Genomic DNA, 21,780 nt, shown 5'->3' with positions numbered 1-21,780 from the left:
TGTATTGCTTGGTTTGTCAAGGTCAGTGATCACAGAATATGAAAGCCATGACCAAAATAAAAGAGTAAGAGCGAATTCCAAGGCCTATAGGATTACGATGCACAATAAACTTGTCAGTAACTTTCAATCTTCATACTGTAGAGCCTATTGTATTTTCTCGGTTGATGCCTTAGATTATTATAACTTTTTTTAGGGTTCGTAATTAACCCTTCAGTGGTAGCCTGCGGACTTGCACTTCGCAGGGAACAACGAATGTACGCAAATCACTGTTCCCAATTTCTGTTTCCCATACCTTACAACAATAGGCTACTGCTTATCAGAGTAGAGTTGCACTTCGAAACGTGCACTATTGTTGGAAATATTGTATTCACAATGCAATTTATTTTTATGTTTTAGAACGTACAGTACTTATTTGCATATGGAGTGTCAGTCCGCAGCGACTGCTTATGAAGAATAATAGAGGGCGACTGCAGCAGGGCTTAAAAAAATTTTCGCGGCACTTGCACATAATCGGAGCTTCACTATATATGCAGCACAATGTAAAAAAAAAAAAAAAAAAAAAAAAAAAAAAACAAAGTTACGACGCAAATCCTTTTTTTTTTTTCTGCATGCGTATCAAATCCTCATTAGTGTGGATAGTAAAGCCCACAATTAAAGGCTGCCTTTGATGTCTGTTACTCGCAGGGAGTGGAACAGGGTGGAAATTCCGAGTGTTTCTAGAATTAAGAATATTATCTGCCATGTATCGTCACACTTGGAAGGAATAAAACATGTACAGAGCCTCTTGTAGATAATTAGCAGGCTTATAATTAGTGCGTTAAAAATTAACAATTAAACTAATTAAATAAAATTAATTAGTTTAATTAAAATAATTAATTAGTTTGAAATTAAAACTAATTAGAACGCTGGGTACATCTGTGTTACGATATTTTCTACTTATTCCTTCAGCAATTCAAAATCTTATCGCATCCTGATGTGACACACTACAGCAGAGAAATTTCTGAACTAAATCAGTCCATTTAAGTAAACAACACACACACGTTTTCTCCCACAAAAAGGCTATAATAGTAAGTACGAATCTTTGGGAAAACTGACAAAAACAATAGTAAAAGTAAATACCTTCCTAATACTTTGTACTGAAGAATAAAATTCTTGAAACCTGTTTCTCTTATATTTCTCACAAGCGAAATTTATTGAAAAGGTAGGGACAACTAAATTAAAAATAAAAACTCTGATATCTCTCTTCTTTTATTTGTACACAAAAGTGTTAATCAATGACATATCAAGAAATATAATGCAACATGAATTATATTGTTACTTATTTAGTTTGTGTATATATGTATATATATATATGTGTGTGTGTGTGTGCGTGTGATATTTTGTTTTTATGAGTAAATCTTGATACACCTTACAAAATAGTGTATTATAAGGTAAGTATTCGTTTATAACAACTTATAACCATAACCTTTTCCTCAAATTTACACCATAAACACTATACTCTGTGTAACATATATTAGATTCGCATAACTCGCTTTCTTTTTTTAAATTTACTTTTGTTTTCTAAAGTCATTTCATTGTAACTATTGTTTCACTTCTTCATACAAAAGGCGCATTCGGTATTGCCCAACATCTGAGAAAATGTCCACAGTAGAAGTTAAAGGAACTCTACATCTGTCGAATGCAATCATTACGAACTGATGATGTCACATTGCTGACTTTGGTACAAAAGCTTTTTCCTGTTTATGACTTGATATTTTGTAATCATGTACGTGCTTTTATTTTATTTTACTTTATTTATTTTATTTTATTTTGAATATTGACATGTTAATATATAGCAGTTCCGAACAGAATATATATATTTTAATATTTTTGTTTTCAGACTTCCATTAAATACACTGACAACAGGAAAGAATAACTTATTCCTTGGTATGCATCGAGATCTTTGAAGTACACAAGAGAAAATATCACAATACTTTCAACGACAAGAACAGTAATCAGCTATTGATTTTAGAACACATTCTGAAGTTGACTCCAACTTCTCAATACTGAAAACTCTATATAAGTGAAATGGCACAATCTTGAATTGAAGATAGAAGTATCTTGTAGCTAAACTTTGACATAGAAAAGTATGCACATCTGAAGGAAAAACCAGCTCCTAAAAAAACTAAAATCTTCCAGTGTAAATAAATAAACAAACAAACGAACAATAAAATAGAACATTCGTTGGCTCAAACTTCTTGGTAGCATAAATCTTCTCAGTTTGTAACCGGAAAAAATATGAATTTGCTGTTTTATAGAACAACGAAGAAAATAAGGCACATTATATCGACGAAAATAAAAAAAAAAAAAAAAGTTGAATTCAAGAGCCAGTCAATTCTTACTGCTGTTAGAAAATTATTTTTATAGAAGTAATCAATTTAAGAAATATGTTATAATTTGTGACAAACTTAGAAATAAACATAAAAATCGACTCTATCCATCACGACTCTGGAACTCACTAAAGAAATAATAAACACTTCTGACCAGAGTATATACACTTGTTTATTAAAAACTAGTGAACACTGGAATTTAGTTTTTAATAAAACAAGTGTATATACTCTGGTCAGAAGTATTTATTATTTCTTATAAAAATCGAGTTGGATTTGTTCTCCTGCATTTACAATCGGTGTGACTTCGACTTTTTTATTTACAAGTTAGGAAGATGTGTGCAACCATGTGAGTTTATAAATATCTATCACGAAATTTAAACCAAATAATGATTTGAGTTTCTATCTTTATTTATATTTATATCCACCTATCTGTGTAGTTTTACATTCGAAGGTTTCAGAGTTTTAGAATCTGGTTTCTTCTTCAAAGTGCATCCTTAATCTACACCACCAAAAAGTTTACGAACACTTTCGCGTATATAAATAAATAATTAATTAATACTTAAAAATGTATCCGTTAGGATTACTTGTCAGGGTAACTCTGAAACAATAGTTTTCAGTTAGTTTAAAGAAGATTATGCATGCTGATTAGTATCCTATTATAACTGGTGTGTAACGACTGTATTTACACATGTATGAATCACGTTTTTTTTTTTTTTTTTTTTTTAAATCACATTTGGTACGATAAATTGAACATGCACCATCTAGCGATGCTTCGTGTAATTGTAAGTGAAATGCAAAAATAAACAAATTGCTTTCCAGTTGTCAATTTTCTTCTCACTTCATATGTCCTATTCGAATATTTCGATGTTAGTCATTAAAATAATCTGAAAGCAAGTTAAAAATAGGTTGACGGGAAAGTACTTTGTAACGTAATAAAGGCCGAAACTGCAATTTTGCAGTAAGAAAACGACGCGCAAAATTGCGAAAAAGCTTCGAGTATCGGTGTACTGTGTGTGTGTGTGTGTGAAGCAATCCAGCGCTACAAGGAGGGAAAGGAGATGGGTAAAGATTGGCTTTTTTTTTTCGCTTATGATAGTTATCAAAAATAAGAGTATTTATAAAAGTAATATATCGTATGGATATGAAGTTCAAGCATTGAACGTTACATCTATGTAAGATGCATATAAAAGATATTGTAGCGAGTCACATATAAAGAACCCCGCAAACAAAGCACAGTTGTTGATATTGTGAAAGTTCAGATATTTTTTTCGAACTTGCAATAATAATTTTAGTATGAGATACTTCACGAATCGCCATACGAATGCTTGTTGATAATATTATTAACTCTTTAATCTTTACATTAAGCAACTTTCTTCCATGTCGAGCGTCGATTTGTCGACTGTTTTCTCTGTGCTTAGCAGGGTGACCACCTTTGTTTTGTGCTTAAATAATTGGTAGCATCCTCACATTCTACGTTAAGGTAGCATCGCATTCGATCCACTCACTACTCAACTGCTGAACAAACCGAATGGCCCCGCAGTTAACATTACCTCGTCATTTTATCACGGATAAGTCTCTTTCATTTATTCAAAAAATGACACAACTCACGTTACATTTTACACCAAATACCTTACATGCAACTTAATATTATCATATACGAAGTCAGTTAATGGCTTAACGTGCTTTAACATCAGTCTACATCAATAATACTGCATTTAGTACAAATATTAAGGATTTCTGGAGAGAGAAAGAGAAAACACAAGGCAACCACCTCATTCGTACGTTCCCATAGAACTGTACACTGTTCAATATTTACATAATAATACAATTTACATTCTCTTAAACTTATTACAAGAAAGGAAGCATATTACGAGGAAGAAGAAAGTTAACTAGAATTACAACTTCATTTTCTGTAAAAAGTGTTACGATCCAGCAAGTAGAGCATTCTTACAGAAATTAGTGAAGTTTAGTGAAGTATTTTGGATAAATGAGATCTCCCCGTATATATAAGAGACTTTTTTTCACAAATACGTAGATAACCATTTTCCATGAAACAATACATTATTTTCTAAGACTACATCTATTAAAAACTGCTAGCGAAACTTCTTTCGTATTCACAGTTCAGCTAAGTCAACACTGTCACCACAATAATATTCTAAGTAATTATTGATATAAATCTTTGTGGTCCTTTTTTAACGTTATAGTCATTCTTATCACAACAAATTAATATTTATTTTTCAGCATAACAATGACTTTTCAGTCGGAACGAATCTTGGACATTATAATGAAAAGTAATATGTTACAGCTTCAATATTTAAACCTCTTCACAAGATGAACAATACTTTAAAAAAAAAAAAAACTTTTAATTAAATATTTTTAACGTTGATATTAAGGAATTCTGCTTTATATTCTTTTACAGCATGTCAAAATATAAATTCTAAAAAAATACTAAAAACGAATAAGAATTTCATACAATTAATTTTTAATAATTACTTGAAATAGCAGAAATTTAAGTTATTTTTTCGCTTTAATCTTTGCATACTTTTGTAAATACAAACTAGTAGAGAGTTAATCTTATTCAGGGAGGTTTTATTTTGTGGACATACTCAATTCGATTTAGTAACAAGTTTAGAATTCTTGATTTTGTATAAACTGAAAGTGGTTAGTTTCATGATAAAAATATTCCGGCAATTTTTAAAAAAAATGAGGTACAAATTAAACATATGCAACCAAATACGAAGTAACCTAGTTCCGCGATTATAATTAATAACAAAAAATTTTGACAAGCAATTTTGAATATGCGAAATACTGATCTCTTCGATAATAAAACAGTATTGTGCTATGATTGTGTCACTAACAGTTTATATCCTTACTCAGGACATTTAATTATAACCCCCTGTAGCACATTACTTTTCCTTAAATATACTACCCAAGTATGACTCATCCTATCTCTTATATTTCCAAAAACGATACGATATACGAGGCGCATCCAGAAAGTAACTTTCCCACGCGTCCCATTGCTTGGAAACCGTGTGTTGCGCGAAGCGACTGTGTGTACGTAAGAGAGTAAGGTCCTAGCATGGACCATGAGCAAGCAGATTGTGCGTTCTTGCTGCAAATTGTCTACACCAGCAATGCACTACCTGCTTGTGCATGACGTTAGGCCCATAGGCCTGGCACAGCTGATGATGGATTTCAATCGGCGCTATGCCCTATGCATTCAAAAATTTTACCACTGCTCGCACTTCACACGCGGCTGGAATAGAAACGTTCATCTTCAACCACTACCACGACGCTACTGAGAGTACTAGGGAAATTCCGCTGGCGCATGCGCCATGCTAGGACCTTACTCTCTCACGTACACGCAATCGCTTCGCGCAACATATGGTTCCCAAGCTATGGGACACGTGGGAGAGTTACTTTCTGGATGCGCCTCGTAATTTTACTATCATTATAAAATAGGAACAAAATGACTTTTTGTTTGTTAAATCATAATTATCAGATTTTTACTTGCCCAAACTGCATACAAACATTCTTTACAGAAATTAATAGGCATGTTTAGTATATTTAACAATATGAATCAATATCACAGTTAAAACACATACAAATAATAGCGGCTACTGTAAACCTACCAAAAATTTCTCTTTCAGTCAAAATTGGATTTTTAACTATTAGGGCAACTAAGACACTTCATAATGAAAGTAACACTATTACTAACATGTTCATTTTTTTGTTATTACTATATTGTACTTCCTTATGTTCTGTTTCATATCAAATCAACTATGACTTAATTCTATCAGACATTTCAATAATTCCTAATGACTTCTGCTCTCAAATCAATTATTCTACTGAATATTTCTACAAATGTTAAAAAAAAAACAAACTAATAAATCCCCATTTTGTTCAGAACATACTATATACTTTTCCAAAAGTCCATAAGCATTTAAGATTACAATATAGTTATTTTCAACTAGCTGTATGTCCTATCTTTTCATATTTATATTTCTAAGATCAAAATACATGCAATTTATTCCTTTAGAGGACATTTAAAATGCAATATTTTCCTTGCATACAATCTAACGACAATAATTTGTCATGGGTTGAGTTTAGATCATTGGTAAAAGCAGATAATTGAATATATATATATATATATTTTTTTTAAATTATCTATTTATTAGAAAATATGTTATAATCGAATGATTGAAATCGGCTGTAGAAAGATTGAGCATAGTTGTATGTTTCGATTACAAATAGTTTTTGTTTGTTATTCTTTATCTAATTTATACTTTGTTAAACGTATAGTATACTACTATTTCAAGATACTAATTTGATACAAAATTCATTCTATTCAGAATCTATATTTTGGAAATAGAAGTGATAAGAATAAAGATTTATTAGCCTTAAAATGTTTTCACGTGCTAAAATAAAATGAAAGTAATGCATATTTAAAATTAATTATGACTATCTTTTTTTTTTCACAGGAAGTGTGACTACTCTTAAATGCACGAGCTTTTCTCTTACCCTTCAGTTTAGGCCTACAAATCATGTACTGACGAACTCTTGCAGTACGGAGTTGCTCTAGCTTATTAATATTTGATCATCTTCGGTACTACGATTATACATAACTGACCTAGAAGCATTGGCGACAAAACTGGCTATTTCTCCTCCCCGACAGAACTTAAAAGCTAGCCATATGCGAATAGCGTTTCGTAACTTCAAGAAATGAAAATGAAATGAAATCTTTGAGTTTTACGTCTCACATCCAACGAGACTGTGATAATGAGAAATGAATGAAAGGGTGGAATGAAGAAAGTGGGAGGAAACGGGAAAACCCTAAGGAAACACATGCACATGGTGTTTGTGCACCACTTGGCGCGAGCTAGGATCGAACCAGGGACCCCATGCCACCGCGGCCCCATTTCCTAACTTGAGTTGGACAGCTTGTAGAGCTGTTGCCATTGGTTAGAACTATAAGTAAATGAAATTTAAATTACATTATTTATTTTCCAATGCCATTTCAATAAACAATAAAATACATTGTGGACGCTTTCAGGATATGTAATTATTACAAGACAAATTAAGACTAATGAAATTTCGATACGAATTTATTAACTGTAGATATAAATAAGTTAAATTCCTCTGCCATGTTACGTTTGGCACAAGCTGTTAGCTGCACAGTGATTTAATGTTTCGATTAAAGATACGCATATTCCATATTCCAAGTTTTATAGATAATTGTAAGTATGAAAACATAACATATTAGCAAATACATGTATTAGATTTTTTTTTTTTAAATATATGCACGCTTTCCCATTTATTTTCTGTTCTTTGATATTCGGCTTATTAAAGAAAGATGTGAACTCCAAATGCACACAAAACTATTCCATTTAATAGATATTTATCAGACAATCTTGAATTTCATCATCTACAAAATGTGCTTATGTCCTACTTTTTCGTAGGTATCAGTCAAAGTTCAGTTCATATGAAGTGACACACGTTAACGCAAAACAATAGCATTTATACATGACTTTAATCAGTTGTGATCCCAGAACAACAGTTCGACATATGAGGAGCATAGTATTGGAAATTACAAGAGATCTTTCAGTTTTACGTTCCACGAAATGAAATTCTTTTATTTTTAACGTCCCACGTTATGCTATGTAGAGTAAAGGAGACTATGATGATGAGAATGAATGAAATGAAATGAAAAAACTGGGAGGTAACGGAAAAACTCAAGAAAACGAACCCACACAGTGTTTGTCCACTACAAGGACACAGTCCGCTACAAGAATGTAGCTAATCAATTGGTATACCACCCAAACTGTTAATTACACCGATGAGGACAAGAATTTTCTCAAAAAATAAAGTCTGCAACACTAATATCCAAGCCCAAACTAGTATGTTTTACTAATTATAACGGTATTCATTATATGGTCGTATTCATTCTATAACAAACTTTGTAAAACAAACCACATCGTAAAGTGTTAAGACTGGAATCATTAGCCTAAGGATATTTCTAATAGTGAAAGGTCATTAGATTGTTTCTTACTTTGTGTCGATCACGTCATCATGTCTGACTAAAAGTTGCCTCAATGGTAAATCACGAAGAACCACATATAATTTATTCTTACAAATTAGTAACTGCATCCCACACATCAATACATATATGTTTTCATAGAATCAACTCGCTCTGCTTTCCTATACAAAGGTATTATTTGTAACATACACAAAATATGAGATTCGTTTTCAAGTAACACGATCTGTACACAACAGTTATACATCAAAGAATCTACATTACTTACATACCAGGTACAAGTATACAATTATGTATTTCAAACACTTATTTTTAAAAAATAATTTGTTTTCCAGTCAAACAGGAAGAAACCAATAATTGTTCAATTATAAGTCACATTCGTTTGTTGCAATGTAAACTCTTTATAAATACCAAATGTTTAAAGTAAGATATAGTAATAAGTTCCGTATTATATACTGTTTTCTACAATTATACTTCACAAATAGCACGTATTAAACCAGAAATACATCAACGTTTATTGAACATGATATTAAAGCACCGGTCTTCGAATTCACACACAATTACAGTTACCTTGCAACAAAACGAACGTGACGGATGAATTAATCAGTTATAGCAGCGAATATTATTTTGTTTCCGATGTGATTAACAAAAAACACAGACGGGAATGAAGTGTTTCAATATACAGGCTGACTCAAACAAAAATAACAGAAGTATGTGATTTCTGATATGAAATAAAATCTGAGGAAACTTATGAACATCGAGAAACAGTGTTAAGGGACGATGTATGCGTATTGCCCAGGCGACCCCTAATAATGCTATTTTACGAAGAAGGGAATGATATATCTTCCATTGTATTTCACAGAATACTTATACACGAACATCCATTCGAGAAGCTGTGAATGGAAGACATAACCTAAAATAAAGAAAAGTAATGTACTTACAAATTCCGTGAACGAGGTAGAGTTTCTCTCAATAATTTTGACCCCATCATGCTGCCGTAACTACCGAGGACAAAATGACGATCCGGAATGACTAGTCGACATTCATCAATATTTTGAGTCAACCTGTATGTTGTTTGTGAGTGATCGCCCTTTAAAAGTACTGGCAGACTTTAAGCAGAAAAGAATGCGAACATGCGTGTATAAGGCAATGTGATATGTCGTTAAGTTCCTAATTACCTAAGGCGTTGTACAGCATATTGTACTACCAAAGCAATTGGTGTCCATATGCCCTTCATTAAACCCACACATTGATAATTAATCATCCATTTCGATATTACTATATACCATATATACATATGTGCATTTTGAAAAAGAAATATACACTATATAATACATGTACACACATATACGCCTCATATATATAATTATTGTATATATACATAGAGATGTTCAAATTTCAGCAGGGATAAGAAAATAATTTTATGAAGCAGCAAAACAATACTGTGCACAAGACAATGATATCACTTCATAATTTATTACACTTCGAACAGTTAATGAATATAATTTAGAATTACATTAAAATCTGCTACATTCTGCTTTGTTTAATTGGGAATAATATATGTTTCTATAGTAGAATATATCATTTTGTTCTAAGAATAATATATATTCTTAGCAGATTTGTTGCGTTTAGTCTGTTGTTACTAACGAAAATCTTCGGAAATGATGTCAATTAAGCAGTATGAAGGGAGGAAAGGAACGAAATTTCTCGCCACTTAACTGACGGGGAGAGCGGTCCTGGGTTCGATTCAAGGTGGGGACACTCGGTCGAAAAGATGTAACAGCTTTCTCAGGCCAGCCATCTTGAATGAGGTTTCTCCTAGGTTACCCTCATTCACACCAGGCAAATGTCGGGAGTACCTAACACAATGGTCCCACGTCACTTCCTTTCTTTCTCAATCCTTTCTTCCTTTCCATTCGTCGGATAGTGTGCTTGCCTAGGGATATCATTCCTCATATACCTGACGAGCTAAATGGCCTTTGATGCCAACAGCCCAGGAATCTAATCCTTAACTGGCAGGGGAATGTTTTTTTTTTTTCATTTTGCATCGTTGTTCTTTATGTCTGCTGATACTTAAAGCATATGGAATAATTCAAATAATTGTGTGGAAAGACGGATTAATGGAAATCGAATCGCCTATTGTTCAGTATAAGGCGAAAATACAACCAACATTCATTTATAAGATAAACTTTCGACATTTAAAAGTATTCTATGACCCACATACTCACATATCTTTTACACAGTGTAGCGAATCTTTGTACAAATCTAATAAATTTTTACGAAATATGATGAGAATGAAAACTTTCAGTTTAACGTCCCACGGTTATGCCTTTTACGCTAAGGGAAACGATGATTAATGCACGTGAATGATGGTGGAAGAACTGATGGAATGAGAAAGTAGCAGGAGACGGGAGTACCCCGAGAAAACCCGTGAACACGATGTTGTTCACCACAAACTTATTTGGCCGGAGACCGAACCAGGGCCCCCACGCACCACATGTAAGCGCTCTACCACTGAGCCACCGTGAGAAATATGATGAACACATATAAAAATCAAATAAGAAAACTACTTAAAACCAGAGTGAAATGAAACTTTCCTTTTAAAAAAAAATGGAGCTGGGGAAGGAAGGTAATATATTTAGTTAACTGAAATTAATTGTTTTACGTTAATGAAAAATGAAGCTTTGCTTATACCAAACAGTATCAGTTGTGACACAGAGCACTGTGAATTTCATTATACATTTTTGTAAAATATAGATCCCTATAAATATTTATACATTATAAGAAAGACAAATGATGTCAAAACCATTAATTATAAAATTCGATTCTAGAAGATTATTTTAAAACTGTTACAATAGAAATTATTCAAATATAATGATGCAGATAAACTGAAGATTTCAACAACCTTCCAGTAGAACGATTTTCTTAATGTAAGGAAGAAATGGAACCAAGTTCTATTTTTGAAAAACAGAGGGATAAAATTAGCCTCGTCAAGCACAGTAAGATTTTAATATAGGTAACTCCTTGACGAGTTTATGGCGTAAATCATGCAATAGTTTTATATTATACAATTTTGATCTAATCAAGAACATATCGTTTTCATTTCTATTGTTTCGATACTACGATGCAATTAGCTTCCAAGTGACATAAAATATTTTTCTCCTATTTCAAATTCTATAGAAAGAAGATGCCGAAACTGAATACTTCACTGTACCATTGAGGAATATAACTCTTTCCTTTCCTTTCTATTAAAAAATAAATAAATAAATAAATAAATAAGGTACGACATATCAACCAACTTAGTATTTGAAATGATTGGTTGGTGTTTATTATCCAGTTCAGCACCAAGATCATATGAGACATGGACCTAGAGCTTAGCATGGAATCCGAACCATATGGGCTCACACCGGGAATCGAATTCGTATCTCCCGCGTTGAAGCTTCATACAATAACTAAAAAGCCACGAGGAAGCTCCACATCTGAAGCGAATACGATGTATGTTTTACACTCCGCAATTCTCCTCTTTCGGTTTAAAGAAGTGATAAAACAACAAACTGAGTAACAATGAAATAATTAGTGCAGTGAAAGAACCGGTACGAAAGTTATTTAACACACAACCCAGAATTCGAACACTCGATTTCAAAGAACTGAGATAGGTGCAGGAGCGGACTAAGGGCGAAGCCAATGGAGCCCAGGCTCAAGGAGCCTCCAAAAAGTCCTCTCTTTAATACTAAAATATAGCAATCGACTTATTATATTATAGGCTTCAGACCCATCCTAATTTTTTTCCCGCTCGCAACGCTTGCGGTATTCTTAGAGTTAAATCATCTTCCACCACCGTCTTCACGATACTTATTTTGTGAAGGATTGAGCTATTTTTGGCTTCTATTACGAACCAAATTACTAGCTTGTGATGACAATTCTGTTGACCATTTGGCTTGTATTTGGCATTTGTGTGTTACACTGCAGTATATGAATATTTAACTGTTAATAATGAATGTAATTAAACTAATTACTGTAAACTTGGAGCACATTAAAATATTACAGCGTAGCTCTCGGTGTTTCGATAACCCTATGACGCTGTGGAAAGCAGCAACGAAAATTTATGCGCTAGAATTATTCGTAACATAGAGCCCCCTTGAAATAATCGACTCCAAGGCCCCAAAAGTCTCTTTGTCACGCAGTCTCTTTGTCACCATTTTTATTAACAATTTACATAATAATTTAAGTTGACGTTACTTTTCAGTTCATATCTTACATATATGGCTTCCCTTTTAATATTTGTTTTATACTAAGTGTATGGTAACGAAAGAGAAACATGATTGCACAGTAAGCATGGGTGCATGTTACTTGACAATACGAAAGAGACTTTCTAATATTCATTTCAAGTGAGAAACACTCGCCTTTCTAGAAAAAAAAAAAAAAAATGTTCATTATGTTTAGTTTATGCAGTGGTGCCCACCTCCCTTATGTCTATGACGCACCTCCCTCAATTGTCTATCCGTAGGTGTTCTTCCATGAAAAAATCTTCTTTTTGATTAATTTTACCCCCCCTCATCAAACATATTTATATAGTTTTTAACCCCCCCCCAATATTTCAATGACGCAGTTTGCGTCATAGCCCCCCTTGTGGGCACCCCTGAAGTTTATGCCCGTTTCAAGTGCTAAAAAGATACCATAGTCATAATCCTATAGTTTAACGTGGTATTCTCATCTATATTCTCCCACAAGGCATGGAACCCGAGTTTTCCGGATGTAAGACTCTTAACCATTATCCCCAAACTATTACTATATATTATCAGCCCATTATTCCATTAACACCTTTTGCACTTCTTGCTGAGTGTCTATTTATTATAGATACAGTAAGTACAGGCTACGAGGAAATTATTCTTCCTCAAGTAGTGGAACTGTTCGATTCAAACGTATTAATAATGAACTACCATCTTTATCTACAAGATAAGTAACACGAGTTCAAATACAATGTACAGTAGATATAAATTTTACATTACAAAACATTTCAAACTTGTTGTGTTATTTCGAACGTATCTTACGTACAGAGAATTGTAATGATAGTAATACGTAATTCACACCTTTAACAGGAAGCAAACAATCAGTGGCGGATCTAGGTCAGGGGCGGGGGGCCTAGTCCCCCCAGTTTTTTTGAGTGACAAAAATAATTTAAGCTATTATTTATATATTTTTGAAAGTTTATAATAAACTCATGATATACTTATCATAGTCTGAATTCTGGTGTCCCCCCAGTTTTTATCTTCTAGATCCGCCACTGCAAACAATGAATTATAAGACAAATTCCAGCAAACAAAGACCATACAGAACTTAAGTACGTAAATAATAATTTGTACATGCATTTTTTGCATATATGTTTCCTAGTTTCTTAAGATTATAAAAACAGGAAATTACAGTAATTACTCTCGCGTTCAATACTATAGTCACTTAACGTATCACCTTTTAATTGAGATTAACTTGATTAAACCTATCTCATACTCCTAACCCTTCATACAACACTCATTACCTAGGACTGCCTTTGAACAATCAAATTTATTTTCCAAACGAACACCAGCTGTTTTTTTTTTCTAACAAGGGAAGGACATGTTTTTGAAAATGGCATTATATAATGAAAGTCACCATAAAAACAGAAGTCTGTCAGAACGAAAATCGTTTTGATAGACGGTACACGCGCAAAAATTATGACGAATCTCTCAGAATCAACCCCAAAGGAAATATGTTTCTGTTTTGTACAAATGTTCACTAGGCAACGCTATTTGCAAAGAATGTCCTTCTTTTGTAGTACGATTTAAACAATTTAACATTTTCGATTTGGATGAACGATTGAATATATATACAAATGCAGAATTACTACATGCCACTCTAATAGCATATACACATTAACAAATGCCATTGTGTTAATTATTATAATTATAACTGCAGAAACGATACAACTTCAAAATTTCTATGGTAGGCACTTCAATATTATTATTGTTATTACTTTTCCAAAATATATGGTGTTATAGTGGTGTTTTATACTTGAACGTCCAAGAGCACGTGACAAATTCCCCCTCGTTTTACATCCTCTGTTTTCAAGCACTAAACAACACCATTCTCACCTTTTAAATAATCTCTTTATCCTAAAGCAATCTCTATTTTCTTTTGTACTGACACTGCCACGATTTTTACATTATTATTAGAATAATCTTAGAACACATTTCTTAACAATAATGAAATATTGAATTCAATGTTTTGGTCTGCAAAATTTGTCAGGTGAAGTCGGTAAGTTAACAGAACTAAAGTATGAAAATATAAATTTCACTATACAGCATTGTTTATTTATGTCTGAGCAAAGAGTCGGTTTCATTGCTACAACAGGACTATTTATTGAGTTTCGGACTATTTATCGACAAATGTTCATAACCGGTTCGGTTTTCTATCAGAACTTTTGTGATTCTTCGTTAATGTGTTTGGACATGAGCACTACAATAAGAAACGATACTGCATCATTAAAAATCACATTGGATTCAGTAAAAACCGATAACTATTGCAGAAAAAGACTATCGAAGAAAGAGTTTCAGTGAGAAATCGAACCGGTTTTCGAGAAAACCCAAACAGGTTTTTACTAAAAGTCGGTTTGCCCACCCCTGATACAAAGTATTATTGAAATTTTGTATAAAAGAAAACCTTATATCTCAGACACATTGATGTTATTTTTTAAAAATGGGTTTTTTAATGTATAAAGTTCTTTTTTCATGTAGGGCAGCCATTTGAATGGCTTAATGCTTGATCTCATGTTAGATAATCTTATATATTCGACGCCAAACGATTTAAAGTGTGTAGACGACTGCTCTTACACAAATTTGAATATGTTCAACTTATCCATTCTGCTTTTTTGAAAAGCTTATGCACATCCAAAATATCTCACGTAAATCAATATCCATTGTAACTTCGCCATATGTTTGACGTCACTTGTAAATAAGGAAATTAGCTCGTAATCTTGCCGTCTGTACAAATATATCAGACACGGACATGTAACAGGTACGTTCGGCTCATTACATGAGACAATGGTGCATACTTGATAACAGTTTGCCTTCAAGTTAATTCCTTTTAACTTTCTGCAATTTTCTTAGAGGAAAATTTTGACTTTCAGTTAACGCCATATGGTTCATTTTTCAATATATATATGCACGAACTGTAGGTCTACAATACCGATAAGCAATACTGACAAACTGTTTTTCTTTCCATTATTGCGAAGCAAAGACAGAAATGCTACGCTACTCCAAAACACGTGACCTTCAAGGTCAAGCTTGAAATAATGTAATCCACCTATACCTCTGTATGCAAAATGTGGAAAATACGCCTTGTTATTACGTAATATAATAATAATAATAATAATAATAATAATAATAATAATAATAATAATAATAATAATAATAATAATAATAATAATAATAATAATAATAATAATAACAACAACAACAACAACTTTCAAGCAAACATATAGGTTTTAGGAAATGATAATTGATGATATGTATGGGTAGCAATACGATAGTACCAAGGAGTTTAAAAGGGTTCAACTTATTTACACACTTTTAATTCTGTTCTTAAGTAAATGGACCAATAACAAAAAATACCATTCAAATGAAAAAAAAAAAAAAATGAAAGGTATAGTTCAACGTCCCAGAGTATCGATGTAGACGAGTGGCGATGTATATCAAATACAAATGTATGATGCAAAAACAATTCGAGGAATTAGAATCTCGCGATCACCCATAACAAAATATTGCATTTCATAAGCCTACATGGACCGGGAGCGAAGCACGAAATCTTCCCGTCACAAAGGAGCACTTTGTCACTTAAGATACGGTGCACATACTGAAAGAGTTACTTTACTCATTATTACTTTAATTGATATACAATCAATTCTTAGAGCACTTTGGAAAAAAAAAATGTATGCTCTATTTGTATAATCATCGTCGACAAAGTAAAAACACCGGCGAGGATTTTCTTTTGAGGTGACTACCACTTTATAGTGAACAATTCTCTCATTACAAGACTACAATGCCGTATTTATAAATAATATTAAATAAAAAGTACCAACGAAACACGAATAAATATGATTAAACATTAATTTCAACTTACTCACAGCGAAAATAAAATACCTTAATGTTAAATAACTCCTGATTTAGAACAAAGATAAAGTTAGCGTTTCGATCATAACAAAAGTTATTTGTACTGTAGGTGCAAATTAGGCCAGATCTAAAATTAAATGGCAGTTTGGAGTTATTGAAATATTTACCGAAGTACAAAAATATTCATATGAAAAACAAATACAACAAAATCGTTAAGTGTATTTATCAAATTTACACTATAGTAAATAAATTCATATTTTTTTCCAAACACACAAACAAAGATTAGATCGCTGTAAACAGTATTCAATACACGAAATTAATTAATTTCACACATAGAAGCAATTATGGGAGCAGACAATATATTAGAAATAAAGACTATACATACTACATTTTTTTTTTCACAGTAGTCGTTAATTGATTTGTAATTAAGTTTAGTAAAAAAATGTTATTTATAACTTTTTATCAGACATTTTTACAAGAAAACTCAATATACATACTTTATTTTTTAAAAGCTGAACACCCAACTTTAGAACAAGTATATATCTAATACAGCGGGGAAAGTGTATTTCTCACTGACATTAGTTCTCGACAATCAACACATGTATTATGAGATCTTTCAATTTTGAGAATCATAAAAAAGAAGTTGCCCTAGTTAAACAACGGAAAACAAAATAAGCTATAATAAACATTAAGGAAACATTACTTCTTTCTTCTGCAGTATGTAATAATGCAGATCAACAACATAGAAACTATGAATGAAGACAGAGCAAAATGAAGTTGATAAAAGTTGACAAAAATGACAAGGCCAAACCTTATCTATCATTAGGAATATTTTATTTTGATAAGTTCATTCAAGAGCTCAATTTAGGAAAAGAATTTTCCAATTCTAATTATCTACACATTTTTAATTAAACTATTTTAATACAGGGCTGCAATAAAGTACTTGCTCATGAAACAAATGGTGATAACTCTTTAAAAATAATGATAATGCAGTGAAATACATTTTAAATTGTGCGATGATCTGCAAATTTTTGGTGGGCAACACTATCACAATGATGATGTTGGCAACACTCATGACAAGAAAGGTCATGAAAATGGCGGCGGTACAAGAGAAAGAGTGCTGTTTGTTGATATGCAGAACTAAAATCGGTGCAGCAAAACTTCAGACGAGTGTTAAAAAAAAACTCCTGATGTTTGTAATATAAAGAGTTAGCACAGCAAGTTTCTGGCTACCGGAAGTGTTTGTGATATGCAAAGAACTGGTCGGCCGCTATTGAGCTCAAACACGGTGCGAAGGGTTGCCAACAGCCTGGAGAGAAATCCAAGAAAATCTATTCCGTGGCAGTCGCAGAGTTGGGAATCCTTCAGTCAACAACGCGTAAGATAATGCGTAAACAGTTTAAATGCCAAACAGTAAAAGATTAAATCTGTGCATGAGCTGATAGAAGACTGAAGTTCGTGAACTGATGCCGAAACGACTGGATGATGAAAGGGAACTTCTGCATTCACTCACGTTCTCAGATGAGGCAATTTTCCATGTTTCGGGGAGGGTAAACAGGCACAAGTGTCTTGTTTGGGGAACTGAAATCAATCATGAATATGAAACGCATAAAAGAGAGAGCCCGAAAGTGAATATGTGGTGTGATGTATCAAAGGACCACCTCATAGGTCCGTTTTTCTTCAACGGAAACACTGTGACAGGGGTCACATACCTTCAAACGCCTACAAATTTCCTCATGCCCGAATTGGTTAGATTGGGAATCAAGGATCGCATCCACTACCACCAAAACGGAGCACCCCCCCCCTCCTACACACACATGTTGCAGAAGTCGTCAGGTGCTACTTGGCAGGTGTATTGGGCACAGAAGTCCCACCCCTTTCTCCCCAGGTTCCCCGATTTAACACCCTGTGGTTTTTGGTTATAGGGTCACGTTAAGACACAGGTGAATGCGGAAAAAACCAAGAACTTGCAATACCTGAAAGCTAAGATTAGCGAAGTGATCGATGGCATTTCTGACGACGCCAGACGGAATAACATTCACGGACTTCGCCGGAAGTTGCACGAAATATGGATGGCAATGGAGCCCAGCTGAAGGTATAGCGATGATAGCAGTGGTGTATCTATGGATGAAGATACAAAATGTAAGTTTCAATAAAGATCTTAATATTTATTTCACTGCAAAATCAGTATTTTCAAAACAGTTGTAAGCATCTGTTTTATAGCAAGGACTTTATAACAGCCCTGTAGTTTTGAACTTACTTGAAAAAAATAATCATGAAATATTTATACAAGATACGTAAATAGTCATGCTCAATTTAACAATATTTTTATGAGCAAATAATGCTTTCGCTTACCTTATTAATATTCAATAAGAAAGATATTGTTCCTATAGAGCTGTTAACGTGTAATATTACCCACATACTCGTATTACAACAACTGTTGCAAGAAAATAGTAGGCAACGGCACAAAAATGTGTTCTCATGAAATTCTTGTGAAATATGACCAAGAAACAGTTATGTGTAAATAACTACTTCATTTGAAGAAAGAAAGAAGAAACTAACGTTGCTGTTAAATGTAATAAATAATAATGAATATTTTGAAACTGAACAAAGCTTCAGAAACATTCTATATAAATGAAATTCGTCGATTAGTACAGAAATTGTTTGATCAAAGAGATTCATATGGCACAGCCACCTTGGGCGCTTATCAAGATCTTTAGATTGTGTTATTCAATAAAGTAGAAACATTCTTTGGCATCAGAAACTTAACAAGTTACAGAAAACTGTTTTCAATTACAGCCGTGTGTTGAGACGCTTGAATCAGTACTATACATACTTTTCTCTTCAAATCCAATGGTACAAAGGAAGACAGTAAACATATTCCTTTCCTGTATTTTTTTTTGAAGGCTTTGGAATAATCTAATAGCTTTGAAAAGCTTATAATTCTTAAATTTTTAATATTGTGCTTCAGGTTAATGACAACTGAAAGTAATATAAATAGGATAATAAAAAAATTATCCCAAAATAATTACATGCTGCACAAAAACCGACATGGCTAGTGTAGGTTGTATACGATACAACAAAATCAAACTTATCATTCGAAAGTCACGATATACCTGTACTTATTTGGTCAGTACATAAACAATGATCAAAATTAATTGCAATGCCCTTATTAGAAAAATACACGTGCTAAGCGAAAAAATGTAGTGACAAGAGCGAAAAAACAAAGTGGTAATACTGTGTCACTATTATTGATGATAATAAAGATTACAAATACCCATCCTCACACATGATCACAAGAATGAAGATTAGAAACTGAACTTCCCTCTCACTTTGAAAAACCCAAGCCCATTACGGTTATGTATTAACGACCCAATTCCTATATAGTTCTGTAGAATGATAGGCTTGTGTTCTATCTTACACGACACACTGGAATCGGCCTCCATCTGGGCTTTCTCCACAGCTGCAATAAAACTCTGCGAGAAGTCGGCGACATCGAAAATCTTGTTGTTCTCTCCACCTAGAGGAAAGGAAATGTATATCACACTTCTGTAATAGCGAATAAAGAAAGGTGAAAGTGGTATAATAACTTCCTCTTCCTATTTTTATTATTATTGTTTCACCTCGGAAGAAATTTTCCATTCCTTGATATATTTTATATTTCTTAACAAAAGGTTTATTGCATAAAAAAAAAAAAATAATAAAATGTAGTGTACAAAACAAGAGCAGTATATCTCCAAAAATTATTATTTTTCACGACAGTATTCTTTCTACAAATGAAAAAGGCGACTTATTTGGGGATGTTTTTTCATTAAAAAGTATACATTTTTTGGGAAAATAACAGAAATTTTAACTTATTTAAATCTTTTATGATATTCTTTGAAATTCCATCTTTGTTTTCCTATAGTAGATTCTACCACTAGGAAATTACCTTTACAACATTGATACTAGTAAGTCCTAGGTTTAGTCCGGGTAAGCTATTTTAATTGGTTCTCAAACTAAATATAAAATGGACTACTCAGGTTCCGTAAAGTTATTTCATAATATTGTGGAACTTCCATGGGTTGAAGTACAACATGGTATGTAAGAAATTCAGCGCAATTGTGATAAAAATAAGATAAACTATTTAATAAGTAGTCATAAATAGCTCGAATAAAAAAAAAAAAAAAAAAAAAAAGGAGATAAAGCAAATTAATTATGGTGAAAGAATTTGTGTAATGAGGAAATGAAAGGATTTGAGTAATGGAATAAATTAGGGATGGTCAAAATTTTCCGGAATCCGGAAATTTCGCTTTTCAGATTTTGGGAAAATTCCTGATTTTTTCCGAATTTCGGAATTTTTCGGAAATCTGGAATTTTTACAAATTCCGGAATTGGCCATCCCTAGAATAAATTGTGCCTTACTTCTACTAGTTAATAATAATCTTTATTTCAGTGCCACAAACATTCTGTGTATGAAAAAATATAGCACTTTGTGTGGTATCAGAGTACATTACGGTAACTTAAGACACAAAATAATAATATATACGAGAAAGGTAAGAAGATAACGAATATAAAACACAATATAGATAATTATGTTTCTATTATTATTATTATTATTATTATTGAATGAATGAATTAAATTTATTCATGATATAATACACGCTAGAGTGAATTTAATTGAATATTTATATATTCAAGTTCCCCCATATAATTCTAGGGTTTACCGTTCTATATTATGTAACAATCAATTGGTTGGTTCTCCACTATTTACTAGTGTTGACAATATAAATAAAAAATCTCTTAAAATTGATTTATTTGATCCGAATTTTACTTTACTCAAAAAACAATATTTGGAATGCTTTATTTAATAAATATACAAAATTTACCATGCTTTGGTATATTGTATACTGAATTTTCATTGTGTCTGTTTTATCTACATTGTTTATATGTTTATGTGTATTATTATATAATTTCTTTGCAACCTGTTCATTTTTTATTATGTTCAATATACTTAATTTCTTAATAATACATTATGCTTGATATAATAGCTATTGAATCGAGGTTATGTCGTAACTTTATTTTATAATTTAGTTTGTATCAAATTTATGTGCTAATTTTTTATTTTTTTGAATTTGGTCGAGATGATTTGATGTATTTTTAATTTGTTTTGTTTTGTTTGTATTTCTCTTGTAATCTTTTATTGTATATTATTGTACATATGACCATTTTGGCTTCGGCTGTGGTCTTTATTATC

General features: G+C 32.5%; 1 protein-coding gene across 4 annotated transcripts in view; it reads right to left on the bottom strand.

The window, feature by feature from the left end:
- Nucleotides 1–5,070: 5,070 nt before the first annotated feature.
- Nucleotides 5,071–21,780, bottom strand: part of LOC145672120 (tumor protein p63-regulated gene 1-like protein) — a 55,834-nt gene continuing 39,124 nt past the window's right edge. For all 4 annotated transcript variants that reach the window (XM_081741398.1, XM_081741399.1, XM_081741400.1 and 1 more), the window contains one exon: nucleotides 5,071–20,064. In XM_081741398.1, the coding sequence (XP_081597524.1) occupies nucleotides 19,853–20,064 (212 nt within the window). In that variant the 3' untranslated portion in view covers nucleotides 5,071–19,852. The remainder of the gene's footprint in view (nucleotides 20,065–21,780) is intronic.

This window comes from Thermobia domestica, chromosome 15, assembly GCF_964235325.1.
Source record: "Thermobia domestica chromosome 15, izTheDome1.hap1.1, whole genome shotgun sequence".
NCBI classification, from domain to species: domain Eukaryota; kingdom Metazoa; phylum Arthropoda; class Insecta; order Zygentoma; family Lepismatidae; genus Thermobia; species Thermobia domestica.
Note: the sequence above shows the minus strand (reverse complement) of the source record. Positions and strands in the feature narration are given on the sequence as shown.